The 18,473-nt window shown below is 41.2% G+C and overlaps 1 protein-coding gene across 1 annotated transcript; it reads left to right on the top strand.

The window, feature by feature from the left end:
- Positions 1-1,471: 1,471 nt before the first annotated feature.
- Positions 1,472-17,700, top strand: bin1a (bridging integrator 1a). The gene is made up of 19 exons (XM_029530109.1): positions 1,472-1,634; positions 2,490-2,570; positions 2,790-2,844; positions 2,978-3,072; positions 3,669-3,764; positions 4,053-4,163; positions 4,257-4,349; positions 4,679-4,764; positions 4,940-5,015; positions 7,021-7,076; positions 7,834-7,878; positions 8,958-9,027; positions 9,208-9,330; positions 11,733-11,753; positions 13,418-13,795; positions 14,338-14,397; positions 14,823-14,921; positions 15,031-15,132; positions 15,210-17,700. Exons 1-19 carry the CDS (start codon positions 1,548-1,550, stop codon positions 15,309-15,311), a joined length of 1,836 nt encoding a protein of 611 aa, XP_029385969.1. The 5' UTR covers positions 1,472-1,547; the 3' UTR covers positions 15,312-17,700.
- The last annotated feature ends 773 nt before the right edge of the window (positions 17,701-18,473 follow it).

The raw sequence follows: 18,473 nt of genomic DNA, 5'->3' as shown, positions 1-18,473 counted from the left end.
TATTAAAAGTATATCATGACAACAAGGATTCTCATTTGACATGGGTTTATTGTTTGTTTGGCTGGGGTTAGGCTTTTACTGGATAGCCGCCCCTCTCTGAAACCCCAGCCTCCTTCACACCTAACCATCTTCCCACTCACATGCAAGAAGGATTTCTGCTAAAACATGCTTTCATGCTATATCACGTGCCAGGCCCATTATTACACCCGCTGTGATGGCAGGGGGGAGGGGGGAAAGAACTAAACGAAACAAAACAAGACCCAAGTGTCGTTTTGAGAGTGTTTTGTTGTGCTGCCTGTCAGTCCCCTCAGTGCCAGCAGAGTGAGTTCAGGACCTTGGAGAGCTCCCAGCCAGCACCAACCACCTGAGACCAAGCAGGGTGTGTGTTAGTGTGCTGTGAGGGATCCTCACCACCTCACAGGTCCAGTCATCTAACAGGCAACACGGACAACACTGGCCCGCACAGCTTTAACTTGTGAGTTAGTTGCAGCCCTTGAGCAATAAAAAAAAAACAGCCTCTGGGAAGTGGTCAGCTCGAAGATGTGGATCTGAAATGGGCCTATAGCGCCATCTCGCGGGGTGATTGGTGTTATTGTTGTGTGGTTCTTTGCGTCCTGGGAAGGGGCCACATCAGGGAGTCAGAGCTAGTCCAGTAACATCCCACGCTGAGCATGATGGCCGGGGACTATTTTCTTAAAGAACCTTGCACCTCTGCCAGCCGGATGTAAAGCCGTTTAAACAAGCACTGCTTTCAAACAGCGTAGAAAAGGGCCTATTTTTTATTTATATCGCTTCACTTTATTGAACTTTTAAAAAATCAATTTTCTCTCCAGCAGACAGTATTATATTTCACTGCGGCCTTTACTCTGTTGTTACTGCCAGTAAATCCCAAACATTAATTCCTTGAGTCACTTGACTGTTGAGCTGTGGAGCATGTTTTCATTTCACCTCAGCTGTTATGTAACAATATTATATCTGACTGAAACACACAAGTTTGACTCACTGCATGCTTCGAGATGAACTTAACCCAACTGAATGTTTATTGGTCATTGTTTCTACGGTATTTTTTTCTCAGTTATAAATTTAAATAGAGATATGTTTTACTTTTCTTTCTGGTGAATTTAAGACAGTTTTATTTGAATGGTCTTACCACCATTGGCTTTGGCTAAATAAAAAGAAACCGAGGTTAAGAATAAAATCGGAGCATTTTAAAGAGACCCTCCACAGAAACAGTTGATTATGTTGATATTTCGGGTCTAATCTGGTAGATGTTTAGCGGCAGCTGTACCTTTAAGATCATCTCGCTCAGCATCCTCCTCCTCTGTCACGGACGCGCTCACAGCGGCTCAATATCACATCCACAGCATAGCTCTCTGCACACAGGCCTAAATATCACAACGTCTCATAGTTACATTTTTCCACGTCATTTCTTCATCGGACATTGATGCATTTACTTCACCGATCGCCGTAGCGGTCCATCCGATCGTTGTTATTTTTATTTTTATTTCCTTCCTTCCCCGCATCCAAAGACAGATCTACGCTACAAAATGGCTGAGTTGAATTTGGGGAAGGGGTTGACTGCAGGGAAAGTGGCGAGCAACGTGCAGAAAAAACTAACCAGAGCCCAAGAAAAGGTAAGAAGAGAGCCGGCCCTGCTCTAATGCGCTATACGGGAGATGATGTTTCAGGCCTGCGGGATGCGAAGCGGCAGTGCCGCATCCTCCAGCACCGAGGCGCAGTGTCGCATCACGACATGATATTAATAAGAGCAGGGATGCTGTGTTTTTTTGGGGATGGGGTGTCCACTTCAAATATAATCTTCTCTGAGTCTATGCCATGCAGCGGAAGCGTTCACAATGCAGTCAGATGTACTGTTGGCCTGCTCATATTTCATCCTGAGCACTTGATGTGGTTTTGGTTTTTAAGTCAATACTGAGGTATCTCCACGAGGGTTTCTCAGTCCTAAGGACGACTGGTGTTCACTCTAGCATGCCACTAGGTCGCCAGACTATTTAACACCCATGCTGCAATGTGTGTAACTGGTATATAAGAGGCCTGTTCTGTCCGTTAATGCACTGTCGAGTTGGGTGCAGATTAAATGACAGGGGGCGCTACCTGTCCATTAAGATGCACGGTGAACTGTTTGGGTAAAGAGAGGTAGGCAGAGAGAACCAGAGGATGGTTCCCTTTACAGCCATTGTATTTTATGTCTCTGAACGGAACAGCAATGCAGGGATGTGTGTTTTGTACTATAGATTTAACTTACTGATGGCTTAATTCTCCCAGTGCAAGCAAGCAATTCATTTTCCTGCAGATGTATTTTACATGTGTATTTACATATTTGGCTCCTGATTAGTGAGAGACAGCAAGACAAATTGGTGAATATTCACGTTAGGTGTATTTGTGGGCACATCAGAAACTCACCCCCAGTCAGTTGCCACATTTTCCATCATTATGGTCACTAATGTCATTGTTGTTTTGATGGACAGGTTCTCCAGAAGCTTGGCAAAGCTGATGAGACCAAAGACGTTGCCTTCGAGGAGGGCGTCATCAACTTCACCAAACAATATGTGAGTATCGTCCAGTGAATGGGTTATTATTGTACAAAATATTATATAACGGGCCAACTTAATGAGGGATGTAGTTTGCCAGACTGTCTTGTCATGTATGTAGCTTGCACTCTGCATCATCATGAATTTACTGAATCTGAAACTGTCTCAACTTCTCTGTACTTGTCTCTGCTGTGCTCTTTTGTGTTTCAAGCATCATGTTGTGTGTTTTACTCACAGGCTGAAGGCAGCAAACTGCAGAGGGACCTGAGGGCGTACCTGGAGGCAGTGAAAGGTCCCACACACTAACTTGCCCGTTCAAACACGTGCATTCTGGCTAGACATGTTGGCGCAATCATGAATGCATAAACAGGAATGTCAACGTGCAATTATAAATGTCCATTAAAGTAGAGTGTGTTTGTCCTCAGCTATGCATGAGTCCTCCAAGAACCTCCAGTCGTGTCTCGCTGACATGTACGAGCCCGAATGGTACGGCAACAATGAAGTGGATTCCATTGTTGAGGTTAGAGGCACGTTTATAAATGCGTTTAAAAGACAGTGATTGAGGATGAGTTGGTTTTCATGTAGAGGATTAAACCATTTGATTATATTGTATCTTAGTTGCTGTATTTTTCATGTGTATTTACATGTTTGGCTCCTGATGAGCTGATGTGCATGCCCGCACAAATTTTTATTTTATTGTATTTAATTTTATTCAATTTTAATTTTATTGGTTTTATTTTTTGAGGCTGCACAGTTTGAAAAATTGAGCCCTGAAAAGTCAATGTGTGCCTGTGGGCTTTTTTTTTTTTTTTTTTTCTTTTTTTTTTTTTTTTTGTTCTTATGGTTTACAAGTCAGTGAGAACTGAGTAGCTCTTTAAATTCCCCTTTGACCTCATTATGTTTGTGTTTGAAATGACCTTCACACAACACACAGTAATAGTTCATGCTCTGACAAAACCGTAGCAGCAATAATTCTTTTAAAGTTTTGTTTTGTTTTTTTTATTTAAAAAAAAGAAAAAGAAAAAAAGGGCGCCAAGCCAGTTATAGCAACGGAACTGGAGTCAACTCTAACATAGAGAGAAATATTATGGTGCTATTATGTTTGTCATGCTGCAGGACTGTGATGTTCTATGGACTGATTACCACCAGAAGTTGGTTGATCATGCTCTCATCTCCATGGATACTTACCTGGGCCAGTTCCCTGATATCAAGGTAAGATGCCTTAGTATCATGTGTTCATGCAGAGGCAATTAGACTTTGCTCCACATAATAACCTCACTATAGTTTTAATAATCATACCCTACTCCGATTTTAGTTTTGCCAGGAATATTAATAACACTGAAACGGCTGTAAAGAGGATTAAAGAACTGGTTAAACAATTGCAACCAATGCTTCAAACAAAATGTGTTTGCATTGATACCTGGGCATCTCACTGGAGACAGATGCAGACAACACTATTACTCACTGTCCTCTTGCCTTCTGTTCTTTCTTTGATTCCAGGCTCGCATAGCTAAGAGGGACAGGAAATTGGTCGATTACGACAGTGCCAGGCACAACTACGCTGCTACACACAAGACCAAGAAAAAGGACGGAGGCATTAAGATTACCAAGGTAAATCAAATGCAAATTGTTTGACATCTATCAGTAGTGTTCCATTAATGAAGTAGGAGTATTAACTGTTTGAACTTGTTCTCTCTCTTGTAGCCCTCCTCTTTGCTGGAGAGGGCCACTCCAGGCTGGGCTCAGGGGATATTATCAGCACACAATGTTGCCCAGAGCAGTTTGTCAAGAAGCCAGGTACACACATCTCTTATTTCCTATAAGTATTGCTGGTTATGAAGCAATGATGGGTAAAGTCCTTTGCATTTTATTGCTCTCGCTCTCTTCCAAGCTTCCTCGTCACATGCTACTGTTGAATATATAGGAAAAACAAAATAAAATTGACAACAACGCAGGCATAGTTAAACCATGCTGCCAATCATGGCAGCTCCTGTTCCTTGTTGTAAGAGGATATGCCGTGTGCAGAAATATATTTTGTCAGTTATCCATAGTACCTCAAAGACACAATCACTAAACACCTGATGTATCATGTCAACATCAATGTATCGTGTGTGTGTGTGTTTCAGGCAGAGGAGGAGTTGGAGAGAGCCCAGAAGGTGTTTGAGGAGATTAATATTGACTTGCAAGAAGAGTTACCTTCGCTCTGGAACAGGTGTGCTTCTATGTGTGTGATTGTGTGTGCAAATGGATTTTCTTGGTAATGGATGGATACCATAATTACATTTCACTTACAATTGTGCCACTTTTACCTTCACAGGATATTGAACGAAACTAAGTCAGTAATTCAGTCAGTACTGCCTCTCTCTCCTTCCTTTGTCTCTCTCCAGCCGTGTTGGGTTTTATGTCAGCACCTTCCAGAGTTTGGCTGGTTTTGAGGAGAAATTTCACAAGGAAATGGGCCGGGTGAGCCTCTTCTATGCTGCTGCTGCATTTAGATAGAAACTCGACAAAAACGAAACCCGAAACACAATCTCAAATAATGGTCCATGGAAAAGTTGAGCAAGCCAGATGGTGCCTCTGACTACATCAGCATGACCTGTAAACTTCCGGCTGAACATCGGCACTGTTACTGAGACCAGTCTGTTAAAGTTCAGTTCTTAGTTTTGGCCCAGTAAAACAAACCCAGGACATGAGGTTTTAACTCGCTCCACTGAGACTGGTCCCTGTCATGCTTAAGCTTGAGAGTTGTCGATATCCCCTCTCTCTCTGAATTGGGGTATGATGATACAAATAAACTGTAGACAAATATATAGACAAGTTGCAGTGTGTGGATGATGTACAGTTATGATCAGAAGTTTACATACACTCATCATCGGCATGAATGTCATATTAATTTTTGTGCTTTTAATGATTTATTTGAACTGTTCTTTTTCCAGGGTGGAATTATTATGCAGCGTACATCTTCAATGACTTTTACAAGCAAAAGTTGGCTGCACAGATTTGAATGTATTCTGGATTTTCTCTAATCAATGGAGGGTCGAAATTATACATACAGGCTGAAATATATACATACAACCTCACTAGTATTTGCTTAAAAGTCCCTGAGCACGTTTCACCTCGAACACACACTTTTTGTAGCCACCAACAAGCTTGCGGCATAACTCCAGCTGGATATTTGACCACTCTTCTTGGCAGAATTGGCAGAGTTAATTTAAATAATTGGTTTCCTGGCACAAACCAGCATTGTCCACAAATGTACAATAGGGTTGAGATCAGGGTTTAGGGAAGGCCATTCCAGAAGCTTAATGTTAGCTCTGCTTAAACTGCTCCGAAACCAGTTTTGATGTGTGATTTGGGATCATTCTTCCTTATTCCGTCTACTTTTTTCAGTGCACCAGTACCACTGGCAGCAAAGCAGCCCCCAAGCATGACGCTTGGTACAGTGTGAAAGCTTCACCTTAACTCCTTGAAGCATCCTTCTTGTCACTGTGGCCAAATAGCTCCATCTTTGTCTAATCTGAATCTTCAGATAGCTTCTGGTTTGTCCATATGGGCAGCTGCAAATTTCAGTCAAGCTGGAAGGTTTCTTTTTCGGAGCAAGGGATTCTTTTTTGGTTGGCACCCTGTCAGTCCATGGCGATGGAAAACTCGCTTCACTGTGGACAGTGACACTGGCTTTCCAGCAGTCTCCAGTTCATAGCAGGCTTGAGCCTTGGCGGTCCCGGGGCTTGTTCCTGAACATCCTAACCAATTTGTTTTCATCTGAGCGAGACAGTTTGGGCCTTCTTCCAGACTTTGGCAAAGTGGTGACATATCCAAATAACTTGTACTTACGTACAATTGTTTGAACTTATGATTTTGGAATTTGCAGTTGTTTAGAAATGGCTGCAACAGACTTTCTTACTTGCTTACTTACTTTAATTCTTTTTCTTAGATTGTCACTGAGTTCCTTGGGCTTTTCATTGTTCTGAGTATTGGTTAATCCAATGAGTGATGTCAAACAAATCCTTATGCTGTCAAAGAGAAACTACCAGCTGCTGTCAGTCATGACCACTAAAGAAAAGTTAATGGGGCTTTGTCTTGTTAAGTTAAAAGACATTCTACAACCTTCAGCACTACTTATTGAAAGATTTAGGTGAATGTAAGTATATAATTGTATGTATGATTTTGACCCTGCGTGGATTAGAGAACATCAAAAATTAATTCACACTTTTGCACCCAATTCTTCTTTTTAAAAAAATAATTGAAGATGTACGTAATCATTCCACCCTGGAAAAAGAACGGTTACATTCACGCTGATGATGAGTGTATGTACATTTCTGACCATAACTGTATATGATACTTATAAGGTCCTAGTGCTGTTAAAGATAATTGGATAACAAGTGAAAATGGGAAAATCCATATTTTGTGTTAATGATATGGTATAATAGTATAATATCTTACACCTTTCCCTTTCCCCTCCTTGCAGTTGGATCAGGATTTGTACGACGTCTTGGAGAAATTAGAGAGCTCAGACACGACCAGGTTAGTGAGCAAAGAAATTATATAGATTTTCTGATCGTTACTGTGCCCTGTAATTCTCTAGCTCTTTAGGGAGCCATTTCAGGTATTTATTTCCAGCGGAATAAAGTAATGCTATTGAGACTCAAGCATTCAGGGGTGTTGTATGAAGGCTTTGCTTTTCTATTTTGTTGAAATTCCACTCAGGTAAAAACCCAGCTGTTTATATGAAACCCTGGGAACCCGTTTATAGTGCTGAGCCTCATTAGTCGGTTGCTGTGGTTTGTGGTGAGGAAATTCTCGCTCTTCTGTATTTCTGGGGCTCTTTCTGCTTGGGTGATTAGAAAAAAATCTTTTCAGACATATCCGTAAATATTCGAATCTGTTGAGAAACATCACTTGCTTGATAAAAGCAACGGTCTTCACCAGAATACTCAATCATTTGTGTGTTTTGATGTAGCTACTGTATAATCTGAGTTACGATAGCAACATTTTTAAGGTACAGCTTTTATGTCCAGTGCTTTTCACTTGTCCACTTTTAGACAGTGCTAAAGCTCAAAACTGAAAATAGTATTAAAGAGATTATCCTAAAATATCCGACTGATTGTTTTATCAATTTAAGTAGGAGGTTGATCCCTCGTTTCTTGGTTCTGTCTGTAAAATTTGAAACCAGCTGATTAAAACACAGCATATCGCAGACATTTTCATTAACCCGGAGCCACCCCTGAACCCCCCCCCCCCCCCCCCCCCCCCCCCTTGCCACCCCCCACCCCCCTTGCAGAAAGACAGGTAACCGCACCACCACATCATCAGGAGCAAATAGGAGGTAACCATGGTGACAAACTCTTGTCTGTCTGTCCAACTGACATGTCTGTCCAGCTGCCCATATGTCAGTGAGTCTGCGGGGACTCAGGAGATTTCACGAAGAAATAGTGCTTGTGAATTGACAGACAGGTTGTCTGATGAGAGTTGTGCACTCAGAGCTGCAGATGTATAAAAGATGAACAGGCCCGTGGCTGTAATGCTGCACCAGGCAACGCTGTTACATAATAATACAACCCAAATCTCAGAGTTCACACTTCTCCTTTACCTCCCACCGTGAGATCCTTTGACACTTTATCATCCACTGCTAAACTCGCAATAAGTGTGCTGTGTTAATATTTTAGGCCCTGTGGCAAAAGCTGTTCCCTGTTCCCTTTCTCTGCAATCTCTGCTGTAATTTGGCTTAATATATTCATACAGACAGAGACACACAAAACTGAACTTATTAGAGCCTCCAGATCAGTTAATAAAGCAGTACCAGCCTTAGGTCCTTAAGCACCCTGTTGATGTTACACATTCCCAAGTGATGTTAGAAATGCATTCACACAAACCTGGCTACAAACCTTAAGCCTGTAGCTTATGGGGGCCGGTAGTTCTGGGGCCCAGAGTATTTGTCCACTGTTGCTGGCTGGTAATGTAATCATGGTGAAGTATTTTTTTTTAAAGCCACCAAAGTAAAAACAATGCCTCATCCAGTTGCAGTTTGGCACAAAGTCTTTAAACATCTGCAGATCTGGGGCTGCTTTAGTCCAATTTAGAACGTCTTCTGAATGACCGCGAATGCCTCCATCACTACTCGCTTGTGAGAATTTATGGGAGGCACATACTTAGCCTGCTTGCATGGGATGGGAGGAATGGAGGGGAAAGAGGTTCACTATGCATGACAGCTTTTGCAACGACTTTGACTTTCACTTGAACTTGTGTAGAGCATGCCTTGTTAAATTTCCTCAAGTGGTGTTCTAGCTTTTAGCTGCTCTCTTTAACCTTTGCTGCCCTCCTGTAATATTGTTTGCCATCCTTGATATTTTATCTTTAATCTATATTGTCCTTTTGTCATTGATTTTCCTTCTCTCATTCACTCAGTGTCAAAGAACCATCTAACCACACTCTCAGGCCAGGAGGACCACCCCCAATCCCCAAATCTCCTTCCAAGGTAGACACATTCAGAAAAGCTGTCATTATTGTGGGATCTGAGTTTGACTTCTCTTTTCCATATCTATAAGTGCTTTCATTCTTCACATTGAAAAGTCAAACACAGAATACAGAATTGAATCTCAAAGCGCTGGAGTAATTATAATTTGTCCTTGTCGCCATGTTTTTGTCTCTATCTTAGTTAAAGCCAGCAGTGCCTCCTCCGCCCAAGGTGACTCCATCTAAGGACATGAAAACGGAGAACATCATCAATCTATTTGATGCCGCAGCTACTCCAGATATCAGTGTCACCTCCCCTACAGAGGTCAGTGAGCAGTTGCTGATGACAAAAATCTAAGCTTTACCTTTTTCTGCGCAGGTCTCCTTCTTCTGGCCTATCGCCCCCCCCCCTTCTATTTCCTTTTCTATTCTATTCTATTTTGCTCTATTCTGACCAATTCCTCACCTCCTCTGTTGCGCCCAGTTAGCCAATGTGTCCTCCTATTCCTGTTGTTATCAGTTTGACAGTCCTGCAGTGAGCAGCCTGTTGGACATGGACCTGGACTCTTTCAGTGCAGCCACCAAAGCCTTCACGGTTCCACAGGTGGATGAGTCATGGCATGAACATATAGAGACACTCCACTGCAAGAGATGCCAAGCTTCACAAGTGATTCCCCTGCAATATGATCTGTTCCAGTTAAACGAGTTGAGCAGATGCTGAAGTATCGTGTTAAATTTTATTTTAGCCAACATCTACAATTGTCTGGCCTTGATAATATTTAAAATAAGCATGATAAGTGAGGATACAGAATGAAATCACTTGATAAGTTTGGCATAGTTTGAGGTGTTACCTGCTCTGCTTCAGTTCGATTTTCCAAACAAAAGGTGGATGATGGCATGATGATCTGTAGAAACCTGCCACTTTTTCCTGCTTCAGCACAATCCACAGATCACTCGTGGCATGAATTGTAGACTGTAAGCTCTGTTCTGCTCTGACTTCTTCCTCAACAGACCTGGGCAAAAGTACAGCAGAACATAAATGTGAAATGCTATAATGACTTGAGTTTTCCTCGCTGCATCTTAGCTGAGTAGACTGAAAGTTTAGAAAAGAAACTCCTTGACTGCTCCTTCAGATAAGGAGATTCACATGTTACAGCAACAGAATGTAACCATTGCTCTTGTTACTTGGAGGGTGAGATAAAATAAGCACCACTTATGTTATGTCACCTTGTAAAAGAATATTTCAGATGCTGTTTGCTCCAGGTCTGCTACTAAAGCCCCAGTAAAGTATTCCAGTGCTTTGACTGTAAATTGGCATGTAACCTACTGTCTATCTTTTTCTGGCTGGTTGGTACCAGAAGCAGGTAAACTATCCCAGTCATGAAACTTTGGAGATGAGATGAGCTTAGATCTATTGTTGATTCTTGGATCTATTTGACTTATTCATTCATTTATCTTCTACCTCTTATCCGTTTCTGGGTTGTGGGGGCTGCTGGAGCCAATCCCAGCTAACTCTGGGTGAGGGCGGGGTCACCCTGGACAGGTCACCAGTCCATCACAGGGCCAACACACAGAGACAGACAGAGACCAACAACCACTCACACTCACACTCACACTCAGATCTACAGACAGTTTAGAGTCACCAGTTAACCCAAACATGATGTCTTCGGATGGTGGGAGGAAACTCACGGGAGCATGGGGAGAACATGCAAACTCCACACAGAAAGGCAGCAGATCAGGGAACCAAACCCACAACCTTCTTGTTGTGGGGCGACAGCACTAACCAGCTGCTGTACTGCCCTGGATCCACTTCGAATTATTATATATTTATATAGAAAATAATCAGTGACATATGATGTCATGGCTGGAAGAGTGTCATAATAATAACAGTAACTGCCACTAATGTTACCTTATTGTAATTAATGATCAGATCGCAATATTATCTCATCCATGAAGTACCCATTCCATTTTCTTTTCTCACGTTTTTAAAACATTCTATATTTCTTTTATATAACACCATAAACTCCTCAAACTATTTGTGAGGCATAAAATGGTTCAGTTAGATCCGTTGTAGTGCCAGCCTAATATGGAGCCTCTTTTGGGTTATTGTTTTGTTATAACATATACTTACTGTGTTCAGTCTCAACGTCTCCTCACCACCAGACAACATAAATGAAATGCAGGCAACTCAGTTAGTGAAATAAGTTTCAACATTTAGCCCCAGACAGACAGATATTAGATATAAATATCAGAACAGTTTCAATCGTATAAGCTGTATTAATTGCTGCATTATTAATATACTAAACTTGCTTAAAATCACATGTGAGTCTTCAAACTAACATCATGTAAAGTAAGCACTTGAAATCATTCCTTTAATCTTACTGCTTATTATTAATCAAAAGGCACATGAGAGTAATAATGTGAGATTTTGCAGTCCTTGCTTTACACACCTGGTGGTGGGAATGATGAGTCTGAGCAAAATTTGCTTTTGCACAATGTATATTTTACTTGAATGTACTTCTTCCCGTGTACGTTGTTTGCACTTTTCTGGTTACCAAATAGTGCCTGTACTCTTCTGCTAAAGATCTCCTGTGATGGGGTTGTAGGGTAAGAGCATGGGACCTGCCCTGGAAAGGCCTGACTAAATGCTACAGGTCTAAGCAACAACTTTTTATTTTATTTTTTTTTTTCCACCTGTCGTCTCATTCTCCTGCTTGTTTTCGACAGCCTGCAAACTGGGACTCGTGGGTAAGTTTATCATATTCATCCTAAGAAAATGTGTAAAAATAATCATACAATATGTAATGATCATGATGATCATCATCTCTATCAGCATATTCGTGTTTGTGTTCATTGTAAACGTCACTTCGTTTGTCATTGTTTAAATTTACGCCTTGTGCATATCACCGTTATACAAGTCCATCTGTCATTGTGCTTGCTGCTACACAACTGGAGGATGCTTGAAAGACTTGCACTACAAGTGGACTTGTTCTTTTCCTGCAAGTAGTGTTTTGCATCAGTGGACCTCTTTGTTTTTCTGTCCCAAATCTATTGTGCGCTGTGCTTGTGTCTGCAGTGCTTGATGTGATAACACTGAGATTGTGGTACAGCACAAATAGAATTTCGGAACCTGGTCAATTCAGTTTCAAGTGGACATTTTACATTTACACATATCTGCAGGATGTAAACGACATGCAGCACATAGCTAAGACTAATTTTAAGACCATCAGAATTGAATGTAAATGTGCACAGTTACGCACGGCTGTAAGCTAAGCATCTTCTGTGTAGAATGATTTGTAACTGAATTGACCTCATTGTTTCATCTCTGTTCGCCCTCGTATCCCTGTATGTTCACATGGTTCAGTACGTGCTCTATGTAACGCACAGGGAACAGATGTGTTCTGAAAGTTGAGTGAAGTTGCCCATGTTGCCCAGACAGTTCTTCTACAAATGAAACCAAAGAGTTAGTGGCCAACTTCACAACGCCTTGCTTGCAACTTGGCATCCTTTTCATCAAATAATCTTTTTGTTCATTCCTGCCGCTGTAAGATGGATGTGTCACAACAGTCATGCAGTTCAGCTGTTAGACCGTGAAGCAGTGATGACTTAGAAAGGGGCGACACTTCTATTCTTACATCTGAACGTAGCTGTGGGAATACAGGCCATGCTTGCTAACTACACAGAAGATCTGCCAACTATCTTCTGATGGGAATATTTTTTCTTTCCTGCTTTCTACTGCCACTTTTCCTTATCTTCATTTGTCTTTTGAGTCTGAACCTCCTCTGTCAAGGTTTTCCCCTTTACATCAGTCTTCTTCGGCCTTGCGGTGATGCTGATGATGATGATGGTGATGATGATGACTTGCTGACATCTGCTGCTGAACACCCATTGGTGTCCATGGCATTGTTCATGCTTCTCATAACTGCAAAACTGCTCTATTTGACCTTATATTAATCTAAATGATATTTTATACCAACTCTCAACCCCTTTTAGCCCTTTTTAATGAAACATCTTTTAGTAGAAGCCATTTTAAAAGTGTTGTAAAGCTGTACATACTACTGTATGCTAATGAAGGTACTGTGTTCCCTGACTTGGTTTGGCGTGTTAGCATGTTAACATTTGACAATTTGCACTCATGCCAGTGATGTCAATGTCGTTTTGGCTTCCCTAGAGTCATGTCACCTGCATTGCAAAAATTAATGAACAATGGAATTTATCAGCATAAGAAATAGCAAACACGCTTCTAGCAGAAAACCCCTTTAGTCCCCTTTAATGTCCCTTTCAATTGTTTAATCCCTTGCCCATCAAAAATATTTTCCTTGATTTCATTCAAATAAAATGTACTCAAAAATAATAAGGTAAAACATCTCTTATGACCTCTGATTCCTTGAAACCTGACCATTGCCCCTCAGCCTGAGGAGAGTGGTGCTCAGGAACAGGACACCCAGGAGCACTATGACCCTGTAGCTGCTGCTGCAGAGGCCTGGGGGGATGATGGTTCGCAGCCAGTCCGCTATGACCCCATAGTAGCTGCCAAAGAGGGTTGGGGGGATGACGGAAGCCAACCAGTTTCCTATGACCCTGTGACTGCGGCTCAGGAGGGATGGGGGGATGATGGGAGCCAACCAGTTCATTACGACCCCGAGGCTGAAGCCCAGGAGGGCTGGGGTGATGAAGAGAGCCAGCCGGCCACAGAGGTGCCTGCCACACCTACAGCTGAGGCTCCAGCTGACGCTGCTGTGGAAGAAACCACTCCAGCTGCCACCACGTTGGATAATGAAGAGGGTCAGGTAACCAAGGAGAGAAAAATAAACTGAGAGATGCATCTGGACGAAAAATGGTGGATGCATCAGCTCTTGAGGAGGAGGTTTGAGCATGAGAAAGAAGCAGATAGAGAGAGAAATTATGGATGGGAAGAGGGAAGATGGAGAAATCTGGAGATTTAGGATGCATCTGAGCCAGCAGCACAGATGCATCGACTGTGACACAGGCATAATGGAAATGTATTGATGAGGCAAAGAAAAGAATAGAAACATGCTTCTCAGTGCAAATGATGATTCCCATTCACTGCTAATCACACATCTACACAGTTAATGTCCTTTGCAAAAACGTTATCTTTATGGCAAATATTCATGTATCTAATCCTGCTCTCTATTCAGCATGCCTGCATTAACTATGACTTTGCTGTTTAGGGCTGTGCTGCCTGTCTATTTGTCTGTCTTTGTGTCATCTGTCTGTTCCTCCTTCTTTCTTTCATTCTTTCCACTTCCTTACATATGGCCGCTATCTATTCCTTTCTGTAAATTTTTTGTTATCCCTCTCTGTCACGCAGGATGAATCAGCAGCAGCTGCTGCAGTAGCACCGGAAGAAGCAACAACAGAAGAGGAAACTGTTAGTATCACGCCAAAATATCACATGGGGGCTATTTGGGTTTAAATGCCTCTCATACGCGTCATAATTATAACAATTTTTATCAACCAATGAATCTTTTTTTGTTTAAGGACCTGTAATTAAATATGGCATCTTTTAAAGTTCTTTGAAAATCCAGCTCATTATGTTTATTTTTTCATAAGTTCTAATTATTTGTAATTCTGTAAGCTTTCCCTGCAATGAATAGTTGTCTATCATTTTAATATTAAAGATAATAATATCAATTATGCTTTTTCAACATACAGACTCTTTCATTTATTTAGTTCTTCGGGTTTTTGCCTTACTTTTAAAGAAATTTGGGACTTAAAGGGCTTAACTATCTCTCTTAACAAGAATAAGTTGAGACAAAAGCAATTCGGTAAACTATGCCCCTTTCTACTGTCTAGACACCTGCAGTAGAGGCAGAATCCACAGCAGCAGTGCCAACAGAAGCAGCAGCAGCACCATCAGAACCTGCAGAGCTGCCTCCTGGCTTTATGTTCAAGGTAAATCCAGATACAGAATTAAAATGAACAAACGTTTTGAACGTCAACTTAACCCCAAGTGTATCTTTTACATATAGTAATAATTCATGTTTGCATATATATGATGTAGGTCCAGGTGATGCATGATTACGCTGCCAATGACACAGATGAACTTGAGATGAAGGCTGGAGATGTGGTGTTAGTAATCCCCTTTGACAACCCAGAAGAGCAGGTATGCACATTGGCACATCGATGTGTTCTGCTGTGTTGTAGTTGATGGTGGAGTTGACTATTCTCCTGTGTGTTCAGGATGAGGGCTGGCTGATGGGAATAAAACAAGACGACTGGCAGCAGAACAAAGAAAATCCCACTAAAGGAGTATTCCCAGAAAACTTCACCCAGAGGCTGTGAGTCAGGAGGACCAGACGTCTTTCCAGCTTCTTTCTTTATGTCTCTATTCCTCTATTGCCTCTATCCTTCATACCCACTCTTGCCCTGATACTTTATATTTACTAGGACTTTGGCCATAAAAGCAGAGCTGTCACAGCCATGGCTGAAACCATGCATTTCTAAGGTCTGCTACACTGCGTTGAAAGTGGATCATGGCATTTATGTGGATTTCTGCCAACATTTCCAAATTACAGATCTACGTAACCATTTCACAGGTACCAGTTTGTCTTGCTGCTATGTTGCAACTGATTGATAATAGAGTCCTGATTATACTGGGTCGATGCAGGGATGGGCTACCTCTACAATGGCTACTGCTGTAATTTCAATATGATGCTTTATTTTTATTTGTATCTCATCCGAGACCACAACAGAGAAACTGTCTTTTGAGACATGCTTTTCTTCATCTGATGTTGAGAAATTGACGACTATGTGAAAATATTAAGACAATGCCAAGTGTAGCAGAGTATCCCATATGAACACTCAGAGACACACACACACAGACACACATAAAACCAGGTTGAGGATTACAGACACTGACACTGACTGAGACTTCATTATGTTTAGGGAGACATCGCCTCAGTCGGCCTATGAAAAGATCTTTGAGCACACAAAGTGCTAAAATGGAATCACTTAAATGTCTCAGATTTAATTAATCCTGGTGTCCTCAGACTGGTGATCACAGTCCTGACACAGTTCCAGTCCTTTTTCCTGTGTTGATTACTGACTTGTGGAAACATGGGCCCTTGGTTGTTGTATTAGTTTATAGTCTATGATGGTGTAGGTAAAGTGACGCTGTTGTTCAATTCCTAATCCGTGCATATGCAGATAACTGGTCATCGAACACCAGCCTAGTTAAAGTGACACCAGGAATCCAACATGATACTGTTTTAGGAATTCAAACTGAAATTCTGGTCTCAGCAGAGAAAGAAGACTGCTAAAACAATTTTTGACAGGTGTGTCATCTTTTCACAAATGATTTGAAATATGCATTTAGTCAGGCTTGCTTAAAAAAAAAATAAAAATAAAAAATAGCTAGCCAACAAGCTACACCAATGAGGAGCTGCTACTGGTTGTATAATAGTTAGCAGATACAGTGACACCCTAATACGAATCTATATATATATATATATATATATATATAGAGCCAGCCTCATTAATTTTTTGAAAAAATGTTCCAATGACAATTCCTTCAGTTTGCATAGAGACGACAAAACTCAAATGCAGATGACTCAGAATATGCACCAGAGCAACTTCTTTTATTTTTGTATGCTGCCAAGCAATGATTACATATAGCCTAACGTAACTATGTCAACATAATTGCCAACAAGAGGTGTTCTGGAGTGTTTTGTACTTCTGTCAGGTTTACTGCTCTCAACATAGCAGCATACTGTAGGTAGTTTATACTATCTCACATCCAGTCACTGACTTAAAAGAGATTCATCTTTCTCATGATGTTATTAACATGTAATAGGTGTGAGAGAAAATGGATGTGTGTGCAATTGTATGTGCGTGTGTGTGTGTGTTCACGGGTTGTTTGCAAGCATAAATTCTTTAGCTGTAGGCTGTTGTTATTGGACGATATCACCGCCACCTACTGGGGTTGAGGCTGTCCGTTTAACAGGAATCATTTTCTGACTGGATAAAGTCAAATGTATTTGGGTCTTTTTCAACTGGCTGGTATTATGGTTCCAGGTGTTATTGTGCATTTGTTGTGTATAAGTGTAATTTTGCCAAGCTGTGATGACAGATACATATTCTATAAAGACATTCATATCTGTATGTGAGTTACTGTGAGCATGCTGACTCCCATGTGTTGTTGTGTGAACACCCCTAATTTAAGACAATGATACTTGGGCCACTTTTGAGGCGGTTGAAACAGACAGTTTTTATTTTTTATTATTTATTTTCATAATCTTAGTAAAGGGGTGGCAGGCAGTTACATGCTTTATATTTTTTCCGCCATTGCCCCTCAAATTAGCCCTGATTAAAATTGCTGGTTGTTCGTCAGCATTGCCTCAAACAGTTGCCGTTGTATCGTGGTCCAAAGAGAATTAATGCAGGATTATATGGAGACGAGACACAGAAATATATTTCAAACCACCAGACTCAGGTGGACCAACCTTCCAATGGCTTTCAGTGTTTTAACTCCCTGGGATGTGCATGATTTCTTCACGTGGATTTAAAAGGCGTCACATGTGAGAACGTCACCTGCACATTCAGGTAAATCGCTCGCATTTTGTTTTGTGTATAACTTTGTGAGTGTTCTACCTGGGTCTGGTTCTCTATCAGTCTCCTGTGATGAGCTATGGGATCGAACAGAGAGGTTTTTTCCTGTACCTAAATGACTGATAATAACAATAACAATGATGATAATAAAGATGACCTAGAATATCCTTGTGCTTACTGACCATCTGTGGCTCTGGTTCTGATCTTTTATGTGATTTTGGAACTCTCTAATCCATTCTTGTTTTCTCCTCGCTCTCAGTTGGAAAAATAAGTGTCATAATGTGCCCTGATCTATGTGATGAATGCTTTTGAAGGGAGGAGTTCTCTCCTGCCATGACCCCTCTGCAAATACTGTGGTATCCAGCAGGGTGTGCTATGTTCAAAGGCCCACTGTCTGCTCTGGAAAAAAGAAAACCAAGCTTGGCATCGAGTTCAGAAATGGGAGTTATGTGAGCTGCTGTCCGTGGTACTGAAACCATCCAACAGCCCACCCTGTGACCACAGCTACTCCTGCTTCGGTCACACTGAGCTGGCTGATGGCAAACAGACTGCCCATTACCAGGTTTGATGACGTGACTGAAGCCCAACTGTTAGCCCTTATCCGTGACTCTGGGTAAGCAACATTTAGATATAAAATGAACTTTATTCTTACGCAAACCTTATTTCTTTGTGCCTTAGTGAGGATGAATAGTGTTTGATGTATGAAATTATTGCTAACAAATAATGCACAAAGCAGTTTTGGTTTAAAAACAACTTTATGTTTCAAATACAAATTGTATGCACAGAGTTGCCAAAAATAATATTAGTTTACAATATCTTTTTAAAAATAGATCTTTAAATAGTCTCTCCAACAACAGCTTAATATACATATTTAACAAATCTTTGAGCAGGCATATT

This window comes from Echeneis naucrates, chromosome 21 (genome assembly GCF_900963305.1).
Source record: "Echeneis naucrates chromosome 21, fEcheNa1.1, whole genome shotgun sequence".
NCBI classification, from domain to species: Eukaryota; Metazoa; Chordata; class Actinopteri; order Carangiformes; family Echeneidae; genus Echeneis; species Echeneis naucrates.
The sequence above is the reverse complement of the archived record's forward strand: the minus strand, read 5'-3'. Positions and strand labels throughout refer to the sequence as shown.